The sequence below is a fragment of the Sander lucioperca genome, chromosome 12 (assembly GCF_008315115.2).
Source record: "Sander lucioperca isolate FBNREF2018 chromosome 12, SLUC_FBN_1.2, whole genome shotgun sequence".
Taxonomy (NCBI): Eukaryota; Metazoa; Chordata; class Actinopteri; order Perciformes; family Percidae; genus Sander; species Sander lucioperca.
Genome location: NC_050184.1, coordinates 2,513,386 through 2,537,618, shown reverse-complemented (window position 1 = coordinate 2,537,618; position 24,233 = coordinate 2,513,386). Strand labels below are relative to the sequence as shown.

General features: G+C 42.5%; 1 protein-coding gene across 1 annotated transcript; it reads right to left on the bottom strand.

Annotated features, from left to right (window-relative positions):
• Positions 1-1,323: 1,323 nt before the first annotated feature.
• tbc1d25 (TBC1 domain family, member 25) lies at positions 1,324-18,974 on the bottom strand. The gene is made up of 7 exons (XM_031311698.2): positions 18,750-18,974; positions 16,920-17,029; positions 11,701-11,855; positions 9,889-10,016; positions 9,599-9,787; positions 8,179-8,454; positions 1,324-3,210 (listed from the first exon to the last, which is right to left on the bottom strand). Exons 1-7 carry the CDS (start codon positions 18,792-18,794, stop codon positions 1,507-1,509), a joined length of 2,607 nt encoding a protein of 868 aa, XP_031167558.1. The 5' UTR covers positions 18,795-18,974; the 3' UTR covers positions 1,324-1,506.
• Positions 18,975-24,233: the final 5,259 nt, after the last annotated feature.

Here is a 24,233-nt window from a genome sequence, read left to right as displayed (position 1 = left end):
AACTTCTGTTAACCTCCACCAGAATCCCCGGGTTTAACATTTCATGCATCAGGAACGTTTATCGATACGATGAGAAATAAAGCTCTCTTATCCCCTCTCCAAGGACAGACAATAAAACAGCTACACTTTAAAGGCTGATTAAAAAAAATCAAATATTACGATTACAGACATAAGTACTAAATAGAAGTAAATGCGTATTCAATCATACACAGAATGAGAATATCATTATGAATATCATTTTTTCTTCAACCTGGACCCTATTTTCTCATGCATTTGTGTGTCTAAGTGACCATTGTGAACAGAAACATTTGAAATTGGTCCAGTATTGAGCGAGATCGCTGTAACCGACAGCGACAAACCGGGCTGCAATGTAACCCTATAGAGCAAATGTGCAATGTCAATTTACGTCCACTAAAAAGTTTTTGCCGCTGACAGGCTCAGATTATTATTCTAAGTGTCTGACAACATTATGGAAAGGATCCCTACAGAGATAGACCTTTTAGTTAAAGAGTAAGATCCTTTTTCTTTAACCAGAAACAGCTATACAATCGCTATATCCAAACTCACCAGACTCCATGTAAATAATCACTACTTTTAGCGTGTATAGAGCCAGCATATTTCCACATGTAAATGGGTGAATTAAGGGTTTATTTCAACCAAACCAGAGTGGTGATAGTTGGAACAGTGGATAGACGAACCAAGACGGCTTTTGATAGTTTTATTTTGTTTCTGTTGACTTTGAATGAAGTGAGTCTTACGATGATAAAATTACTGTTAATTTAAGTGCAGTCTGGTGAGTTTCGCAACAGCGATTTCGGGGATGATTCATGTTAAACGAATAGGATCTTACTTTTAACAAAAAGGTCCATCTCTGTAGGGATCCTTTCCATAATGTTGGGATGGGACGGGTATGACTGAAGAAATAGATGTGAAGTAGGTTAATGTCCAGTAGTTTTATTGTATTTATTTATGATATTGTGCTATATACTCCTTTTATTGTATTCTATTTACTGATGTGTGTATGTTATGTGTTAGATAAATAGCGCTGTAGATGTCTGGTTCAATGTTTGTGTCATTGATTATGTGTCAATATGCCTGTACTGTACAACAAATTGCCTTTCGGGGACATTAAAGTTTTCTAAGTCTAAGTCTAATGTTGTCAGACACTTAAAATATTAATCTGAGCCCGTCAGTGGCAAAAACAGAACTTTTAGTGGATGTAAATTACATTATAATAAATAAATAAATTACATTGTAGCTTGTTTTGTCGCTGCCGACTACAGCGTTCTTGCTTAATACTGGACCAATGCCATAGATTATTCCCATCAGTCACACACAAAAACATGGGTCCAGGTTGAAAAAAAAAAAAAAAAACGTAGTTACCCATTAACAGCCCAATTCAATGTGGAAGGCTGTATAAAAAAAAGACCAACCACTCCAATGGGCGACAAACAAAGTCTACAGAGGAGTTCACTGAGAATAGGAAGCCAGTGATGCATGATGGACTCAGGAGACGGGAGAAAGGGAAACTTGAGCTGTTGGGGAGGGAATGGTGGTTGCGAGGTTATAGGTTGAGTTCGGAGATGATGACTGAGGCGACGCTAAAGGGCTGTAAATGGGCCTGGCAGAGATGGTTGAAGAGGGGGAGTGTTGAGCTGCAGTAGCTGTTGTCGGAGAGTCCGAACTGACCTCGTCCCCTTCTTCCGAGTCCCACACTTCACTCTGCAAGTAGTCCGCAAATAAGGCCTTGGCTCGCTGCAGCACCCGGCTCAGGTTGTGGCGCCGCACAAGGCGATCAAAGTGCATGGCTAGCTCGTTGTAATCCAAGCTGTTCTTGATGATGTGGTCTCGGTGCTCCAGCAGGATGGACAGGCACAGGAACAGCATGAAGGGATTGCCTTTGCCGAACTCTTGAGGCGGCGGCAGGGAACATGGTTTGATGCTGGTGGTCTCAGCTTTTGAAGAACTGGGCGTGTTAGCTGTAGTGCTGGGGGATTTGTTGCCAGGCGAAGGGAGATTGTTGTAGGACGACCTGCCGCCAGACAGCGAGGGGCCTCTTCCAAAGGACAAAATGGGCGAAGAGAGTAACGATCGACTCAGAGTGTGGTTTGGAGACGCAACGGAGGTTTTTACAGTGGGGGTTGTGGGCGAGTTAATCCCTGTACTGCTGAGCACTTGGGCAGAGTTGGTCAATACTTTTGGGACAGTTCTTAGTAAGGCCTCACTTCCATTGGTTGTGGATGGCGATGGGGATTTTGGAGGAGAGTCTGGAGAAGCACCTGGCCAGCTGGAGGGTGAAGCTGAAGATGTGGGAGAGACAGAGGAGCCGGTTTTCCAGATCGGAAGGCCACTAGGAAAGAGAGGAGGCGATGACATTGGAGCGAAACTATTGTCGCCGTTTTTTATGAGAGGTGTTCTCTCTCCGGGGTCCTCCTCACTATCAACCGTGGACTGGCGCCTTGCAATGCTCGTCACTGACTTTGAAGACACCAAACGCTGTGGCAGCTCAGCATCCTCCATATGAAAGCTATCTTCATTTCGGGCAGAGTAGTATTTAAACTCCCCGAAACTAGTTTGCCTCTCAAGAGGCGGAGCCTGCAAATCTGCCTTTTCCATGGTCGCTGGAGGAATATCGTATTCACCCACCTCGCTTCCCTTTTCAGCGCTGACATTTCTCCTGTCTTTTTTTTCTACGGCAGCATTCCTGCTCACATCTGGTTCTTCTCTCGAAGGCCTCAGCATGTGTCGTCTACGCTGCTTCTCCTTGTGTTCCTTATCGTCTCCGAGACCATTCTCGACCGCCTTGTCCTTGTCTCTGCAGGCCGTTGTTTCATCGGTGTCCACCGGCGGTCCCAGGAGCTCCACTTCGGTTTCTGGAGGATCCGGGGGCAGCGAGCTCCACGTTACCTCGAGCATCCTCAGAGCATCATCAAACGCAAACTCTCGCTTGAGCTCCAGCAGCAGCCAGCGGTAGCAGAAGAAGAGGTCGTCAGCTCCTCGGGACACCAGGTAAGAGTAGAATTCGGGATCAGAGTACTGCAGAAGCAGCTTTAGATGCTGGAACTTGACAGACATGAGCTGGCCATCCGGCCGGAAGTTCCCCTCCAAGCGTTTCATGATGCCACAAAAGCAAATGAAGGCGTGTGCCTCGTTGTCCATTACCGCAAGTATTGGGGAGGCAATATCACTCATGCCTTGACAGTATGATATCTGAAAAACAACACAACACAAAGTTACAAAAGTCTGTTTACATAGAAACATAATTCTAAATGATGCAGATATATACTAGGGGTGGGGGGAAAAAAATCAATACAGCATAGTATCGCAATATTTTCCGTGGCAATACTGTATCGATACACAGACGCCAAGTATGGATCTTTTATTATATATGTGTTGGTCAGTCTGTCTGCTTGACAATCCCATTTTGCAGCAATAAAATTGAAGTGAGATGAACAAACAGAGAAATGTATCTTTTTAGATAAAACAGATGTTGACAAAGTTTCCTTTTGGGGACATCATGTGAATTTGGGAAAAATTTAAAGTTGGATAAAAGGTCATAAATTGCAATATATCGCAGAATATTGCACTATGTTTAAAATTGCAATAGTATCGTATCGTGACATAAGTATCGTGATGATATCGTATTGTGAGGCCTCTGCTGATTCCCACCCCTAATATATACGCTTTAAAGGACAATTCCGGCGCAAAACGAACCTAGGGGTTATTAACTGTTGTGTACCCACTCTGTCACTCTCTGGGACATGTTGTCATGCTAATCCAATGAGTTTGGAGCTTTAACGAGGCTACCGCGGACCGCTGGTTAGCTTACAATGCTAGTATGTAGGGCATGGGGACACTCAAATTAAATCGCTATTTAATACCACTAAAAAGGCTCGAAACACTTTAACGTTAGCATAATTAGGGTCCCTAAATGTGAACCGAAGCATTGACAACGTTGTAAGTGTACAGATAGTCTATTAAAAAGATAGATTATAAAGACAGTCGCGTTCATGTTTACTTGCGGGAGCCATCTTGGAAACCAGTCATGACTAGTCGAACGCCGTGCAACGTGGAATCTCCGTAGACAGTATGGGAATTCCACGTTGCACGGCGTTCGACTAGTTAGTTTAGGGACCCTAATTATGGTAACCTTAAAGTGTGGTGATGTTTCGAGCCTTTTTAGTGGTATTAAATAGCGATTTAATTTGAGTGTCCCCATGCCCTACATACTAGCATTGTAAACTAACCAGCGGTCCGCGGTAGCCTCGTTAAAGCTCCAAACTCATTGGATTAGCATGACAACATGTCCCAGAGAGGGACAGAGTAGGTACACATCAGTTAATAACCCCTAGGTTTGTTTTGCGCCGGAATTGTCCTTTAAGAATAAAATAGGCTTGCAGTTTTTAAAAAAACAAAAAGAAACAAAGAATTTATTAACATGTTTTTTATTCCAAGGGTAGATCAGGGGCCTCATTTATCATGCATAAAATAATTTCTATGCATAGAATCAGATTTTTTTTAATCTGCTAAGATTAAACATTATTATGCCAAAGCAGTGTTTCCCCTATAATTGTACAGGCCAGATTTTTTGTTTTTTTTAAATGGCAAAAATAATGTTGAATATCCACTGTGTTTCCCCTATATTCATTCTGCAGATACGCACTGCCGTGAGTCAATGAATGAGACAACTGTCCGTGGTAAATTCACGTAACAGCAAGACAGTCAAGGGTGAACTAAAGTCAGTTGAACGGATGAAGTGACGATAACGTTAGCCTACCGGTAGTCTCGCATTGCCATATCTATCTCCACAGCGCTGACGGATTTTGTGTTTTTAGCTGAGCTGGACCAGAAAATATTCAGTTAAAACAGACCGGCGATGTTTTTTTTTGTCCCTGTTGTTCTCTCGGAAGTTTGCTGGAAATGACAACGTAACATTTTATGTGAGCGAGCTCTGTGCCGGACTCATAACACTTAAAACCCTTTTAAAAAATAGCCTTTTAAATGCTACATTGCTTGTAACGAAATAACGGGAGAAACAGCCGAACCAGCTTCAAAACTGACAAATTTTCTTTTTAAATAAGTGCTTTGCGCTGGATCCAATTTATGCCGATGTGAAAAGGGGTTCATGTGGATTTCAAACAACCCAGAGCGTTCTTTTCTCCTATCCCAGAATGCATCTGTGGTGCAGCCAGACCTAACTCCACAGTGCTGTGGAGATGGAGCCGGCAATGTGAGACTATATAACAGGGTCTCTGCCGGTTTCAACAAGTCAATTTTAAGACTTTTTAAAAGACCTTTTTAAGACCTTTATGAATGAAATTTGAGACCTCCTGTATATCACGACATGCAAGTAAAACGAAATGCAGAGTACTTGCAAAGTTAATAAACTTATTACAATTTAAAAAAGCGACACAGAGAAATAATTACCTGTAAATACACAGCAAATTATATTTGGACAAGCGAAAGAAATTAACAGAATAAAAAAAAAATAATCATTTAAATGAGCATTAGAGTAAGCGTTACATGGACGTAGGAAAATTAAGACCTGTTTAAAGTTATTTAAGAGCTAGAATACAAGACTTAAGCGAATTTAAGATTTTTTAAAGCCTAAAATGTTAGACTTTTTAGACTTTTTAAGACCCCGCAGAAGCCCTGATATAAAAGTTCGGCATCATACAGTATGTTTATACGCTGACAAAAGCTACATCATGTCATTATAGCTTGCGAGGTAGGGATGTCATGACAAATTGTGCACACATCACTGGCGCTCTTACCACATTTGCTTGCAATAAGTAATTGTATGGCAACAAATCAGGTGTGGATCACATGTGAAATACAGTAACACCAATGCAGGACCACTAGGGTTGGGTACCGAAACGCGGTGCCAATAGGGCACCGGTTCTGACGTAAACGGTAGTAACAAGACCGAATAAGAACAAAAATTTCAGTTCCTCATTTCGGAGCCTGACTTCTTTTTTTTCCAGAAGCATCGCTGCACGGGACGCTACGTTACCGTTAGCTAGTAGCTGGATTAAACCCAATGGTTAAAATGCTGACAGCTTACGTTACAGGGAAATACAGTCACACTTTACACCGCTTAGAGGATTCCAACAGCGGGACGTAACGGTCGGACTGCAGCTGCTGTCGTCGCAAAAACAACACAGACGGTGCGTTCACTTGAAACTCGCCAGCCTTGTGGTGCATTCAAAGTTATTGTTAAATACCCTTTTCCATTCTGGTGCTTGTTTTTGTCGTTTACCAGCAATTTACTGGTGAAATAAGTCATTGTTATTAGTTATTGTTATTACAATCATTTAATTTTAACCATGTGCCCTTAGCAATAAACAAGCCGTTCTTTAATCTCGCCAACTGTCATTATATTGTATATATTGTATGTATATTATATATATTTCGGTTCAGGCACCGGCACCGTTTTAAAAGTATCGTTTTAGCACCGGTATCGGAAAAACCCAAACCATACCCAACCCTAAGGACCACATGTAAAGACTTACCGTTGCACCGGTGCATGCTGGGAAGTCTTTCCCACACACCTGCCCCTGGGATGCTACAGTATCTTAACCACGTTGTCTGTGATGTTTTTTGTCTTTATCCAGCTTGTCTGCTACTTTTGTCCACAACTTGTGACTCTTTCAAAGGGAAGTGTCTGTGTGTAAATGAGCCTGTATGTGCACAAATGGTTGGATGTAGAACAGGTTTAGAAGTTGTGTTCGTACACACAGTTAGAACTTGCTTCACGTATGCTTTGATGAATGAGGCCCCAAGTGTTTAGTGGTGAGCTGACTGCCAGTTCCATTTTGGATCAGGTTTCCCATTGGCAAAATACCCTGAATGGCTAAGGCCCGAGGCTAATGAATATCTTATCTAAACCTTATATCTCTATTTGCAAATAACAATGTACAAACCTATTATTTAATTAACATTTCATATCGTCCGCTGCTCATTTCATCTTGACGTTTGAGCTACGGACTGTCAACACGGGTTCCATGAAAAACAGTTGTGTTTTAGAGTAATTACAGATTTAAATGTAATTTTTTTGGTTGTTCTTATTTTTAACTTCAGTTTATGTAAATGTTGAAGGCTGAACCTAATTGCATTCTTTAAGGTGGGGGTTTTCAAAGTCTGACTGAGTCATATTTTTGTACCCCCCTCTCTCTCTCTCTCTTTCTGCAAACTGGCAAAGTTAAAAGTATGCTGAATCAGCTATTAGCAGTTCCTGTGTGCAGTGTATCTATTGATGTACGGACGACTATTACTGGATTACTTTGAAACTTAAAAGTCGTCACGATTCTGCCTTATTTTCTTATGATTTCTAATCGGATTGATGGACGTTTATTTGTGGCTTCGTGTTCAGATTGGATAGATTTATGACTCAGAGAAGTAGCGTGCTTTTTAACGGGAATTGCGGCAATCGGTCACTTTGGAGTTCTATAATTCTTTAATATGCTACAGGAGCTGTGCATCGCAGCCACTGCTGCAGCTCTCACCACTCACCGGGCTGATGAACAGCCAAATCAGAAGCTAATATAAACATTATCCGATTATTCGATTAAATATAATTCGATAGCTCCTCACTCCATCGTTCTGGCCCTCCTTCGTGAAGGCCGTCTTAAGGCTCTTATTCCTTGCCACAAGGAGCGAGGATGGATCTCTGAGGAGCTATGAGCGAGGATGGAGGATGGATCTCTGAGGAGCTATGAGCGAGGATGGAGGAGGGATCTCTGAGGAGCTATGAGCGAGGATGGAGGAGGGATCTCTGAGGAGCTATGAGCGAGGATGGAGGAGGGATTTCTGAGGAGCTATGAGCGAGGATACAGAGAGCAGACATCCCGGAAGCCGTGCAGTTGAAAGCCATTTGCTAACTCCGCCCATACAGCCGACGAATTCATGTGATGCTTCAGGAGAAAGGAGGTCTCATCCCTCTAAAAACAAAGGACCGGGACGCACAAAGACGCGAGGAAGGGAAGCAAGTGCAGGAAACGTGGATGCAGTTTAACGACCGAGACGTAGCCCCATATGCATACTTCCAACTCTCCCCTGGTGAGGTGCCTCACAGTTTGAAAACCTACATCAAGGAATTCAGAAGGAAGATTTGATAAGCAGATTCAGACCCTAAACCTAATGCCGGTACAAGCTAACTGATGGAACAACTCTACACACCTGTGGATGTGTGATGGCGAATGTGGTGAGCAGGTCTGTGAGCGCGGTCAAATGTGGACTGTCTTCTGAGCCTGCGTAGTACGGATGAGCCCGGTCTGTCCGCAGGACGTCTTTAAGAACATTCCCACGGATAAATTCAAGGTCCTCGTGGCTGACCCGGGCGTTCCACTCTCTCTTCAGCTGGTCGTACTCCCTCGTCTTCCTCTTCATGTAGTCCATTCTTTCCTGTCCGCTTAGTCCGTCGGGGTAGACGTTCAGGAGGTACCGCCAAACAACCTAACATAACACAGCAGACAACGCAGCATTCATTAAAACCAGTAATAAAAATACTAACCATTTAATTTGCCCTGAATATAAGACAATGCCCCCTTTTACTAGACTCATTTGGGGGGAAAGACTTTTTGAAGTCTAGGGCTGTACAATATATTATTTTTTCTTATCGTCATCGCGATATCATCTGGTGCAATAAACACTTTGTGAAAGGCTGTGACATTATGCGAAAGACACAGATTTTTTTGTGTTAGTTGAAAGAAAATATCAGCAGAAAACTGCACTTTAATATGTAACTATCATTCTTTTTTAGTGCTGCCTTTTATATTCAATTCAATGTTCAATTTCTTCAATAAAAGAATGTTGGAAATGATTTTCTATCATGTGTTTTAACCAGGGATGCACCAAATTCAGATTTTTGGGGTTTGGCCTAATACCGAATCCACTGGTTAAGATTCTGCCGAAACCGAATACCGAATCCTCCTCCCATCCTCAGTCCATTAACACAGTAAACACATTAATGAAATGAACAACGTCCACAGCAGTGTATTTTTCATTCGGTGTAGGGCAAAGCTGGTAATGGTCGTCTGGTTAACACCAGTTTTCAGCAGTGACTGTCCTTCCTTTGCCGTACCTGAAGTTGCTGCATTTTGGCTGCTGTCTGTAGATTCCTTCATGCACAACTCGTATTCTTCTGGATGTTTCATACCAGATGTTGTAACAGCGGTGATGTTGTGTATAGTTTAGGGTCCTCGCCACCACCAGACTAATCAGCATTGTAAATTGAACATGTAGCTGGACTTGAACGGCCTTCTTTTGACTGAAAGTACTGCCAAACTACACTTTTTCTGCTCACGAGTTCCATTTTCACTTCCTCACAGCCTACTGCATTAAACGCTCCACCTACGTAAACACCTTCCCGTAATCAACGGCACCGTCATTACGTCGACCAGCGTAGCGCGCGTACTGCAAGAGTAGGGTACGGTTTGGTGGAAAAAAATTCTAAGTTTCGGCAGAAACCAAACCCCGTCAAAAAGCCCAATATTCAGCCGAATCCGAATCCTTGATTCGGTGCATCCCTAGTTTTAAATTCAACAGGCAGTTTGTGAACTGCCTTAAACGTAATGCTCATAAAGCACAGGTACTTTACCTTGCGCAGTGAAGGTTCCACACCGCCATGGTAGATGCGCAGTCGCAGTTCCTCAGGTCGGGACAACTGGCCCTGTCCGTTGAGGTAATTGTGAAACTCGGCATCGCTCAGAGGGGGCTTGAAAGGCTTGATCTCTTCCCCGTAAGACCAGCTGAGGGCTTGCTGGACTCTGTTCAGCGTGCGGCCCACCTGAACAGAAAGTGAAACAAGTGTGTAAGCAAAGACCCTGACTCATAGAGGGTAGAAGGTAAAAGAGACTGCATGAGGAAGGTTAAAGACAGTGAAGGAACCTGGGACAGTAGAGACTGTGTGAAGGGAAGAGCTGCGGATGCCAAAGACCGAGTCCGCTCTGTGAGAAGCTGCTCGGAGCCAATCACGTCTTTGGGGCTTATGATGTCCCACTCCTCCATAACAGGACCTGCAGTTGGACAAAAAGTAGTAGACTTAATGTCTATTAATCATCTGCCTCTAATTTATACTCCTTACTTAAGGGATAGTTCACAATGTTTCATAATGCTGGGTTTTCCCTACCACTATGAGGCTTAGGTGCAGCACCCTAACCAATTTTCTTTGTTAATGAATAATGTATCGTAAATAAATAAATGTTCTTCCTTAAAATACAGGGGGCATAAGTAAGTACACCCTATGTTAAATTCCCATAGAGGAAGGCAGATTATTATTTTTAAAGGCCAGTTATTTCATGGATCCAGGATACTATGCATCCTGATAAAGTTCCCTTGGCCTTTGGAATTAAAATACCCCCACATCATCACATACCCTTCACCATACCCCCACATCATCACATACCCTTCACCATACCCCCACATCATCACATACCCTTCACCATACCCCCACATCATCACATACCCTTCACCATACCCCACATCATCACATACCCTTCATCATACCCCCACATCATCACATACCCTTCACCATACCCCCACATCATCACATACCCTTCACCATACCCCCACATCATCACATACCCTTCACCATACCCCCACATCATCACATACCCTTCACCATACCCCACATCATCACATACCCTTCATCATACCCCCACATCATCACATACCCTTCACCATACCCCCACATCATCACATACCCTTCACCATACCCCCACATCATCACATACCCTTCACCATACCATACCAAACCAGCTATTAAGTTAACTGAAATAAAACCATGCCAATCTCTAGGTATGGTGAAGGGTATGTGATGATGTGGGGGTATGGTGAAGGGTATGTGATGATGTGGGGGTATGATGAAGGGTATGTGATGATGTGGGGGTATGGTGAAGGGTATGTGATGATGTGGGGGTATGGTGAAGGGTATGTGATGATGTGGGGGTATGGTGAAGGGTATGTGGTGATGTGGGGGTATGGTGAAGGGTATGTGATGATGTGGGGCTATTTTAATTCCAAAGGCCAAGGGAACTTTATCAGGATGCATAGTATCCTGGATCCATGAAATAACTGGCCTTTAAAAATAATAATCTGCCTTCCTCTATGGGGATTTAACATAGGGGTGTACTTACTTATGCCCCTTGTATTTTAAGGAAGAACATTTATTTATTTACGATACATTATTCATTCACAAAGAAAATTGGTGTCCTTAAAGGTTGGATTTTTCCTCATTTTTTTAATAAAGGCATTAAGATCAATTTCCAAAAGATGATTTTTTTATTCCTCTTTAGTCAACTTTAGCATTGGTTCATAAACTTATGAGCAGCACTGTATTATATTTATAATATATCCTCAGATTTCCCCTGGTCTTTCTGTTTTGGCATTGCACACACACTTAGCAAACAAATGCATAACCCTAAATGATGAAATACAACGTGTATTACCACCTTATATGACCCAATCCTGTTAAACTACAATCTCAACTATGTGTTGTCTTCTTTAAACTCTCTGAGGAACATTTGATTTCCTTCATACTGTATATGAAAGTCTTTTACAGTTTAGCTTCAAATTAACTGCAAATGCCACATTTTCACATTTGCCTCCACACTTTATGTTCTCTGCAATATAGTATATGCACAGTATAAGCTTTGCATTTGATCTTTTACGCTTGCTTTAAGGGTACCCAGGTGTCCTTACTGTCTTCTGAAGGTTTTATGTCCATCTTGAGCTGCAGATGGGATTTTGCTGCACCGACAAATGCGACATCCAGATCCCAGTCAGACAGCAGAGACAGATACGTTTCAGCACCACTCCGATCTCGAGACAGGTAACTGATCCCGAAATTCCGCTTCCTGGTTTTAAAAAAACAGAAGAATAAAAAATGCTGATATACATAATGTGTCTATGTCACAGTTTATAGCCAGTATAGTCTCACATTGCAAGACCCTCCTCTGTAGTGCTGTGGAGGAGGGTCTGTCTAGTCCACACAGCAATCCGGGATGGGAGAAAAACGTGCTCTGGTTTATTGGCATTTTATTTCAACCAATCACAATCGTCTTGGGCGGCGCTAAGCGCCGGACGGAGCCACGGTGTCGCTGCAAAATAGCCTCGAGTAGGAACTTGTTTTGGTGGAACGTGTACGTTCAAAAGTTGTTCACACCGCAAGTCTTAATGCTTAATTCAGATTTTTTGCTCAGATCCGATTTTCTGTTTGTCTGTTCACGTTACCTTTTAAAATGTAGCCTATATCAGATTCCAGCGTGAACTGTTTGCGGTTTCGAACTGACCCGCATGATAAAAAGAACAATAACAATGACATCAGACGCAGCAGCTGTTGCACTAACGTTAGGGAGGTTATGGAGGAAGTCAGCATTTTCACTTTGATTTCAAAATGTTTGTGTAATGGCAGCCGTAACATTAATGAGCAGGTGCTGAGGAGGAGACGGTTACGGTATGATCCTTCTAGTTTTGATTGAAGTCTCTCCCCATACACTAATGAGGTCTAACACCTCCCTCTCCCTCCATTGACTTGCTCCATCACTGTTCTCCATGTTGTAGGCCTAGTCAAGTTTTTAATGTTACTGTCTAGTGTCTACGGCTAACTCCCGCCGGAGCATAATTGTGACAAATGTTGATGAAGGTTGACGTAGAAGTTGCATCTAATCCTCCTTGGTTGTTCACACTGCGGCCGCGCTGAAATAAATCCGACCTGGGGCTGATTCAGGACCACATATGGAAGTGGTCTAGATCTGATTTGAGTGTTCACACTACTTCTGAAGAAGTCTGACCTGGTCACTTGACCCCCCCCCAAAAAAAAAAAATCAGATTTTGGCCACTTTTGCCTGCAGTCTGAACATAGCGACCTTCTAGCTAGCTGTCTGGATTTACCCTGCAGAGATCTCATACCTACAAACTCAGAAGGGCTGAAAAAGGTGACATATCTCTACCCCCCCCCCAAGAAGGAAATAAAGGGAAAAAACAACTATTTACCGGTGCTAAAACAATACATTTAAAACGGTGCCTGAACTGAAAAAATGATATATATTTAAAATTAAATGATTTATTAAAAATGTAATAACAATAACTTATAACAATAACTTATTTAACCAGTAAATTCCTGGTAACGACAAAAAAAAAAACACTGGATGGGAAAAGGGTATTTTACAATTACTTTGAATGCAGCACGAGACTAGCGAGGCGAGGCCGAGTCTGTGTTGTTTTTCAGAACATATACTGTCTACGGCTACAGTCTGGTGTTACAGTCCTCTCCAGTGAAATACAGACACACTTTACACCGTTTAGCTGTCAGCATTTTAACCTTGTTTACTCCAGCTGCTAGCTAACGCTAGGCTAACGTTACCTGCTGTCGAGTGTAGTGTTAAGGGTCTTATATACTAGACGCAGCCCAGCTGGCGCGTGCAAATGTGACGTCATGGGATCGCCGTGACTATTTATACCCGCGCTGGTGCTCGCGACACTAGCTGCAGTCTTCTCCTGAACAGCGGTGGCGCTAATGAGCAAAGGCTACCGACGTTGCTCTTTCTACGGACTAGAAGAAGAAGAAAAAGGTAAACAACGGCAGAACTGGCTGCAGCATATGCGTGTGGGATCAAGCCTTTTATTCGCCATAAAAGAACTCATCTTAACCCAGTACGTTTACCAGACAGACTTGCAGTCGCTGTGAGAGTCCTGGCATCCGGTTATCGGTGAACCCGTTCAGGCCTCTTTGTCGCGCGCCGCTGAAAAAAAAAAGAGACGTGCGTGACCTCTGCTCGCGCGCCATAAATCGGGCCACCGTGGATGCATCTAGTGTAAAAGACCCTTTACCGTAACTAGCGTCCTGTGCGGCGATGTTTCAGTTCCCTCTAACGTTTTCGGAGCATCAGAGAGAAGCGCAGGCATTTAAGTGCCACCTAAATAAGGCACCGAAATCCGCATTGCTATTCGGTCCGGTAGATAACGGTCGTTAGGGCGCCGGGTCTCGGACCCCCCCCCCCCAAATAAAAACTCTTCGGATCTACACGATTCACGTGGATGACATTTTCCCCATTCAAAACGGCGATTTTCGCCGAAAAGCGACTAGTTTGCAGGTATGTGATCTGAGGAGCAGTTAACCATAGTCCTCAGAAATCCACCGGAGGTTAGAACGCCAACATAAAGACAGAGGAAGGGGACGGAAACATCCGGCCGAAATAAGGGACATCCGGAGGAATTTCCGCATTCCACGTCGTGGATTAATGGCGCGTTCATGCCACCTCGGAATGACAGGGACCGCCCTCGTGATTACGTTGTTTTTCTGACTGCCAGCGTTCACATGTCGGGATGCGTGTTCTTCAGTGTTTGGAATAATGCCGTTTAAAAGAACGGCGTTAGGTAACAACGTTATTTTTTCAGTAACGGGGTAATCTGACTAATTACTTTTCCCTGTCGTTACAACGCCGTTAACGTTACTGGACGTTAAATGCGGTGCGTTACTATGCATTGATTGAATAAACTGTGTAATCCGAACGCACCCCTGGCTCACAGCTAGTGAGGTAAGCGATTATGAACAGCTGAACAGAGATTGGATGAAGCAGCAGAGATGGCGAGTCAGGAGCAATCCGATGAGAAGTTGGCGTTTTCAAGGTGGAGATATAAGCACTACTTCAAATTCATTGTGGTCAAAGGCGAGAACGTGCATGTAATGTGTACATTATGTCCAGGAGCGAAGACTTTGTCGACATCCGTTGTAAGCAACTCTAATTTAACGAAGCATCTCACAACGACCCACGCATCTACAAAGCTAGTGGCCAAAACCAGCGATACCTCCACCACAGAGGATAGCTCGCCATCCACTAGCAAAGGAGGACTCGGAGCAAAGTCCTCCAAGCAGCAGAAGATACATCTTTCTGCCTCACAACTAAACAACTGCTCAAAAAAATCCAAATTCTTTGACATATAGCAACTTTTCTTTTTTAACAGTATCGCAAATAGTTACTTTCCCTGGTAACGAGTTACTTTTATTATAGAGTAATTCAGTTACTAACTCAGTTACTTTTTGGAACAAGTAGTGAGTAACTATAACTAATTACTTTTTCAAAGTAACTGTCGGTACACGATCCGTTCTGCCTGCACGATCCGTTCTGCACATGCGCAAAATGTTCGCGCATGCGCGGTTGTACGAGGATTTACGACACTGCACGATCTGTTCCACGCTTCCGGTCGACAGCCAAGCTAACGTTAGTTTAGCTAACAGCTAATTCGGCTAACTGCTAGCTGATTGTAGCAGTCTGCCGTTAGCCTCCACAGGCAAGCTAACGTTAGTTTAGCTAACAGCTAATTCGGCTAACTGCTAGCTGAGACAGCATGTAATAACTTTAAAAGACCCTCAAAATAAAACTTGAAAATAAACGTTGACATATATAACAAACACCTAACATATATAACAGCTGTTACGTCAGTTCTACTTTACTTAATTTAAACTTACTCATTTAAAATACAATCACTCAATACTTGTCTTTATTGTTAGTACTGTGAAGTCTTAATTTAGCTGTAGCCTGCTTTTCCCATTACGTTTGAGTTAACGTTATTTTAGACTGAATCTAGCTGTCAGCTAGCGGTTAGCCGAATTAGCTGTTAGCTAAACTAACGTTAGCTTCCCGGTGGAGGCTAGCCATAGGCTAGCGTGGAACAGATCGTGCAGGTCGTATCCTCGGTAAAACAGTATTATCTTGCGCAGAACGGATCGTGCAGGCAGAACGGATCGTGTACCGACAGTAACGTTCCCAACACTGATGTTCTTCTTCTGTTATATTGCCGTTTGGCATAACAACTTGTTGCATGACTGCCACCAACTGTTGTTGTGTGAAAACCTGGTGAAAACATGGAGGCCACAATAATTTGCTGCTGTTTTCTTATGCGAGCATACAAACACACATCGTCAGGTGTTTGTGTTATCTGCAGGACAACGAACGGGAAAGGACACGGAGAAGGTGTTGATGTTGTTTTTATACATGGGCCTATTTATGAATAATCTGAAACATGTTATGTCTCTGTATGTTTCTCAGCAGAGGCGTTTGTCCACAATAAATAAGTTTATTGTCATTGAAATATGTTCAGTGAACCAAATTCGCCTCCAACAAACGTCAGCTGTCAACAACGCGTCACCAACTGGGGAACTCGGTTAGCAAAATCCAAGGGGGCAAGCCTCTCCTCGGACCGCGAACCTCCTATGGCGCCATTTTAATGTTACAAAGCCATCACCTCCCGTTAGCATCCCATTGACTGCCATTCACTTTGACAGCGAATAACTTTACATCTGAAGAGTTTAAAGACTCTATTTGTCTATTGTTTATTTCTAAAGAAACACGACAATGTATAAAAGGCTCCATTACCTTGTACCTCACGTTATGGCTCCGTAGCAGACGTTTTTATAAAAATAGGCTAACGATTGGGTCATAACCACGAGACTTACTGTCGCATAGTAGAGGAATTACCGTATAGTACAGGAGAAGCTCTCAGGCAGTTTGGACTTCCATTAGCTGTTTAAGTTTAATTACTAATGTTAACTATCATTTTAGTGATCAATAATTAGCCTGTGTCTATGTTATCTCCTTACATATACCTACGCTCTCCGTCTTTGCTAGATTAGGAATGATTGAGATTTCTCTTGGCACAGCTACCAGAAGACTTCCAACTTTCAGACAGGTTGCTCACGTCACCGGAAAAGTGCTTCCAATATCCTTCACTGGTCTCCGTCCAGAGACACGGGATCTGTTGGTCCATTCTTATATACAGTCTATGGCAAAATCTAGCCCGAGTTTCCCACCTCTGATTCCCACAGGAAGGGACGTGAATGATGACGTTTTCACTCGGAAAAACGATTTTCTGATGTCCATGAACGCACGGATAGACCAAGCCAGGGTGCTGACTCTTACCCGTTCAAATCAAAGGCTCTGATAAGTATGTGCTGCAGGACCTCCAGCGACGTTATCTGAGGATCAACAGCAAAGGAGCGAAACTCCACAGGAAACACCCCGTCACATTTCTGAGAAGCATAACAAAAGAATAAAAAAAATTATACTAGATACTGTGGGGGGAAAACCTGGGGGAGGTGGCAACTAGGGCTGCAACTAACGATTATTTTCATAGTCGATTAATCTGTCGATTATTTTCTCGATTAATCGATTAGTTGTTTGATCTATAAAAATGTCAAAACATGGTGAAAAATGTGGATCAGTGTTTCCTAAAGCCTAAGAGGACGTCCTCAAATGTCTTGTTTTGATACAAAACTCAAAGATATTCAGTTTACTGTCCCAGAGGAGAGAAGAAACTAGAAGATATTCACATTTAACAAGCTGGAATCAGAGAAATCTGATTTTTTTTTTAATAAAAAAATGACTCAAACGATTAATCGATTATAAAATTGTTGGCGATTAATTTAATAGTTGACAACTAATCGATTCATCGATTCATCGTTGCACCTCTAGTGGCAACACATTCTACTATTTTTGGCAGTAAGTAGACAATAATTCAGGGGAATTACCTGTGAATTACCTGTGAATTACCTGTGTAAGATATGGCTGCACCTAACGATAACGTTGTCGATTAATCGGTCGATTATTTTCTGGATGAATGGATTAGTTGTTTTGGTCCCTAAAATGTCAGAAAACTGTAGAACACGTGGATCAGTGTTTCCCCAAAAAGTCCAAGATGACGTCCTCAAATATCTTGTTTTGTCCACAACTCAAAGATATTCAGTTTACTGTCACAGAGGAGAGAAGAAACTAGAACAATATTTAAGAAGCTGGAATCAGAGAACCTTATCCCAACTCGATATGAAACAATATATTTGGGTTTTCGACCGACACAACAAGACATTTATAGACATAATCCTGGACTTTGAGAAACTGGGATGAAACATTTTCAACATTTTCTGACATTTTATAAACCAACGATTAATTTGAGAAAATAATCTGCGGATGAATCGGCAACTAAAGTCGTTAGTTGCAGCTCTAGTTTATATTATCACAATATAGATCTGCTGAACGTTGACGGATAATATTTAATTATTGCCCGGCTGCAGTATGCAGTATTCAATACACATACATAGATATTTAGAAAGCACTGACTGTGTGTAGTTGGTCTACACATAATGATTAAAAAAAAATGTAAAAAAAATAATCATATTCTTAGATTATTTGACCCATTTTGCAACATAGGGTAAAGCAATTAAATAAACATCAGTTTACTGAAATAGAGGCCACACTGTTATTCAACTCCAGGTAACATGTGACGTCACGGAGTGCTGTCACGCACGCATTTTAGCTGAGCAGGCAGGTGACGTCAGTCAGTCAGCTCGTGTCTGTGAGGGTTTCACTGCTTTGTGTATCAGCATTAGGCTACCGTTGGATCTTCATTACGGGGGTTAATATACTTGTGTACATTTCTAACTAGCTGTTGCAGTCAAATTACGGTCAAAATAACGTGATAGATATAAGTATCCCCCCACTTCCAGCAGTCTGTATTCAACGAAAACAAACAATGCTGGCCGGGGCGAAACGTTGACAAAATGTCGAGACTCTCGACTCTCTCCCTCTCCCTCCAAACACACGGTTCTACAGCTAATGTCACAGGTGTGTTATGTCGACGTTTAGCACTTGAATGTGTGTTTGAAAGACAGCAAACGTTAGAGCAAACTGACGGTTGCTAGCTGACGTTAACTAGCGAACGTTGGCAGTTTGTTACTCGAACCGTAATCATCCTACCTTGACTTTGACACGAACCACCCCCCTCTCCTCCTCGCCGGCCATTTTAAAGACTCCGTTTTCGGAACAGGGTGGTAGTTCTGGTTTCTGTTTTCCTTCTACACCGACATGGTGATCAATAACAGTAGCACTAGCCGAGTTCCTCTCATTTCGTGATGGGGTCTGAGAGGGTCCTCACAGCTGTATTACCGCCATCTACTGGAGGTGGCGAATTTGCGTTTCCGGTGTTACACCGAAATCTGTGACCCATCGAGATCGGTGTCCTCCTACCTCAACCTGAACCAAACCCCTGTCCCTAACCTTAACCACGGAAGGGGGCGCTACGCTTTTAACAGGAGGGACACAGATCACGACGGGTCACAGATTTCGGTGCAACACCGGTGTTGCACCGGGATCTGTGAACCGAAGAGGGCGCTGCTGCCTTATATACTGTCTATGGCTGCTGCCGGAGCTCAACAGTGTGGTTCCCTCTTATATACTGTCTATGGCTGCTGCCGGAGCTCAACAGTGTGGTTCCCTCTTATGTGTCTATGGCTGCTGCCGGAGCTCAACAGTGTGGTTCCCTCTTATATACTGTCTATGGCTGCTGCCGGAGCTCAACAGTGTGGTTCCCTCTTATGTGTCTATGGCTGCTGCCGGAGCTCAACAGTGTGGTTCCCTCTTATATACTGTCTATGGCTGCTGCCGGAGCTCAACAGTGTGGTTCCCTCTTATGTGTCTATGGCTGCTGCCGGAGCTCAACAGTGTGGTTCCCTCTTATATACTGTCTATGGCTGCAGTGTGGTTCCCTCTTGATCATGACATCAACTAAACACAGAAACTTGACAACACTAAACACAAGGGAGGACAGAGAACACAGGAAAAACATACACAATTCAGAATAAACACAAAAACCGGAAACCTACAAAACAGGGGCATAAGTATACAGGATAAAATATACAACAACAGAACATACACAAATAAACAATACAGACAGCAGAAATGAACAAACGGGTAACAGAAATGTCCCAAACCGTAACAGATTAGTGTGCTCATAATACCTGGTGTGATTTATTATCCTGATTGCTCTTTTTTACCATGTGCAAATATTTTGTAAGTTGCTTTTGTAGGTATTTCCCCATACTTCCACACAATATAACATATATGGTAAGATAAGTGTGCAGTACAGAGTATGTAAAGTATTTTGGTTCGATATGTATCTAGTTTTGCTCAATATACCAATACTCCTGGCCATCTTCATGCACAGATATTTAATGTGGGGCTTCCAGCACAGTTTGTGGTCGAGTACAACACCCAGAAATTTACTTTCATAGACGCTTTCAATTGTGTCATTATCAATTACTATTTTAACATCTGTATTTATAGTACGATTTCCAAATATCATGAATTTTGTTCAAGTTTAAAGATAACTTATTTGAATCAAACCAAAGTTTTAATTTATTAATTTCATTTGTGACAATTTCCAGCATCTGCTGCTAGTTATCCCCACAACAAAAAATATTTGTGTCATCTGCAAAAACAGTGAATTTTAGTACATTTGATACTTTGCAAATGTCATTTAGATAAAGGATAAACAGTTTTGGGCCTAAAACGGACCCCTGTGGAACGCCACAGGAAATACTATGGCTCACTGACCGATGATTACCCCTTTGAACAAACGGACTCCTGTTTTCAATATAATTTTTTATCCAGTTATAGGCCACACCTCTGACGCCATACCTCTCAATTTTTTCAACAGGACAGCCTGTTTCTCCCTCCATGTTTCAGTTCTGTTATAATCCAAAATGACCAAGTGGTGGAGTTTAAAGGGCTCAGCGATGAAGAGAAGGCAGCACTTGACAAAGCCAACGAAGAGTCAAGACAACAGCTGCCACTTGGCCTAAGCTCGTTGTTTATTCCTCCTCTCTCGACGACTCAGAAGATGAGGACATTAGCCAGAGGCAGGGTGCCGTCAGTCCACTGATGCTCAAGAGTAATCAGCTCCACAGGCTTGGGTGAGTACATCTGCACACACATACTCTCACATAGAGACAAGAAACAGAAAAGTTGATATATTTTAAATATTTTTCACGAAATACGGAAAGTGTTAATTCACCTAGAATGACCTGCAACAACTTATTTGTTTTTAGAAATACAAGATTATGTTACAGCTTACATTTTTTCTACCTCCATGCAGAACATAAATACACCACCTAAAATTAAAATACAGTTAGCGTTTTAGTGAAATGAGCCACAGTTTGTAGTTTGTCATCGAAGATAGTGATGTTGATGTGTGATGAGTCTTGTTGTGTGCGTGTGTGTGTCAGGTTTCCCCGCATTTCAGGGACTTCCTATGTGAACTCCTGCCTCCAGAGCCTAATCACACTTAGAGAGTTCGTCACTGATATCTACAGCTACGATCCACAGTTCTGGAATTATATTTATGAGGAGACTCCGCTGATAAGGTACAGCAGACAACACACACACACACACACACACACACACACACACACACATAGTGCGTTTCACTATCTTTGTGGGGACCCGCCATTGACATAATGCATTTCCTAGCCCCTTACCCTAACCTTAACCACCACAACTAAATGCCTAACCTTAACCCTTACCCTCACCCTAACCATAACCTAATTCTAACCCTAATCCTAAAACCAAGTCTTAACCCCTCAAACAGACCTTTAAACTTGTAGGGTCCAGCATTTTGGCCCCACAAAGCTATCCGGACCCCACAAGTATAGTGTATTCCTGGTTTTAGGAGCCCACGAATGTAGTTAAACGAGAACACACACACACACACACACACACACACACACACACACACAAATGCTACTTCCTGACTGAGAACATTATCCTCAAGTTTTTCAACAAACCTGCAGACCCACTTAAGGACGACCATTTTACTTCCCCCTCTTTAGAGGTTTTATAAACGTTGTAAGAGGTCACGGCTCCGAAGATCGGGATTACAAACTCTGGGCCCTCCATATGTTCAAGAAGGCCGTCTCTGCCCAGGCTCCTGCATTTGCAGACGACGAAATGAAAGTGAGTCATCTGGTTCTTACCCTTTAATGTTTCGCCGCCTGCTGGTTTTTTCTTGTCCGTGCATCAAATCCAATCTGTGTGTCTATATGTTCAGGATGCCCATGAGTTTTTAACAGCGTTCCTAGATCAGATGAGAAGTCTGGCGTCACCGTTGCAGAAGGCTGCAGCCCTCATGGCGAGAAGCTATAGCTGCCCTGTGGACAGAAACCTGGTGTTTAAAATGCAAACCATCAGGACATGCAAAAGGTAAAACCACAAAGTAAAAACAGTGTGTGGTTGCAGGCCAAACATTCCCTGAGTTGTCCACTGTTGTTGTTGTTATTATGAATATTTGGAATATCTTTAATGGGCCAGTTCACCAAAATCCGATAAAAATGTTTTCTCTTTCTCATTTTGATGTGCATTGTCCTTTTTTTTTTGTTGTTGTTTATTTGAATAGGGACAGATACAAAAAAAAAACATAGATTATTACATAAAGAACAATCCGATGCCTGTATCACAGTGTTTATAGCCATGGCTAATTCGCAACACCTGTCCCTAGAAGGGCTTTTAACAGTTAAAATAATAAAGGAGTCAAATTTTTACAGTGAATACAATAAAATGTCCAGAAACCAGTTAGCAGCAATAAAAATAAATGTAGTAAATAAACACATTCATTCGAACTCACACAGATGCACACCTCACATACATACAGCTATACATTTCATATGGCATGATCACACTGCTGCTGCTCTATGAACCATGCTTTTGATAGTTTTTTAAAGGTGGACATTTTAGTAAGAGTCTTTATATTTGTAGGAAGCCAGTTCCACAGATTGGCTCCTTTCACAGAAAAAACATTTTGGGCAAAAGATGTTTTACGAAATGGAACTTTACAGTCTCCACATGCAGTAGCTCTTGTGGATCTGGAGGATTCCACACTTTTACACACTTTTAATGTGCAGGTGTGGGGCTCAATCCATCACAGAGGAGGAGTTGACCAACATCTCTGTGGATCTGGTTCCTGGAGGTTCAGTACAGCAGCTGCTCAAGGAATACCTGGTGTGCTCACTCATTCACATCAACACTGACTGATACGAAGTCCTCATGGAACAAAGAAAAATCAATCATTTCACACTGCTGCCATTTTTATGGGTGTTTTGTTGCTGTGTTACGCAATACATATCTGACAACATGTTGTTACTGCAGGAGACAGAGGTGGAATATAATTGTGAGTGTGGCTGCAACACATCAGTCAGGCGCTCCACCTTTCTAACCCTGCCCAGGTGAGTGACATCACATCCACCGCAAGCACTGAGAGGCCTTTATACAAATCATATTTACTTTATATCTGAACCAACCATTTTCAGATGTCTGCTGTACAATCTGATGTTTTTAACCCTAGTGGTTTCTATTAATTAGTCCGCAGTATGCTTATGATCGATAAGCCATTAATCCTCCATGCCTGCATTAATGATCTGTCACGTGCTTTCTGTCCTGTCTACAGATTCCTGATTATACACCTGAAGAGGTTCAGTCCGTTGCTAAAGGACATGAAGCTGCAGGACCCCGTGAAGCTGCAGGACCCCGTGAAGCTGCAGGACCCCGTAGTCCTTCAGCCCTTTAAGGAGCTGTTGGTGACTACCAGCCAGGTAAAACAACCACACCCCTGGGACACACAGAGAGTAAATATGTGGACTGTGTTTGTGTATATGTGAAGCTAACTATTGTTATCTGTGTGTCTTATCAGGCTGATGGCTGGTACAAACTGATCAGTGTCATCAGCCACTTAGGCTCTCTCGGATTAAGGAACTGGGGTAAGATATTTACACATCGAAGGTTCGACTGTCCCTTTCTGTAGTCCTCTATTAGGTTCTCAGACATGTTACAGATAGATAAGTGTCAATCAGAGGCAGAAATATTGAAATACTTCATATTGACTCGCGTTCTTTCAATTACCTAACTTTCTTCTGCTGATTTTCTGCAAAATCATTTACAATTAGCAATTGCAAGTTCTTTTTCTTCTAAATTAACCTTTCAGTTGTGTGTGCGCCCGGGGCATAAGCTGTATGACACAGATGACAGATGGCTCTACTATAGTGATCATGAAGTTGTCGAGACAACTGGTGCTGCTGTTTGTAAGATGACTCAACAAACAGCCTACATCATTTAGTACCAAAGATCGGTAAAAGGACAACACTGTGACACCCTGCACTGAAGTCAAACACACATCAGAAAATGTTCTTGTTTCCCCACACACAAAGCAGCACTAACATATTTGTGTCTCTTCCTAGATGTAGTCCAGTCTGGAAATGGTGGGACCTACTGATGACGTAATCCCTGGATCAAACTAACAAAGACAGCACTTAAATAAAAACTTGAACTGTCAGGAACCTGTACAGGGGTCTCATTTATAAAACTGTGTGTAGGATCCTTACTAAAAGTGTACGTACGCCCAAAAGTCAAAAAACA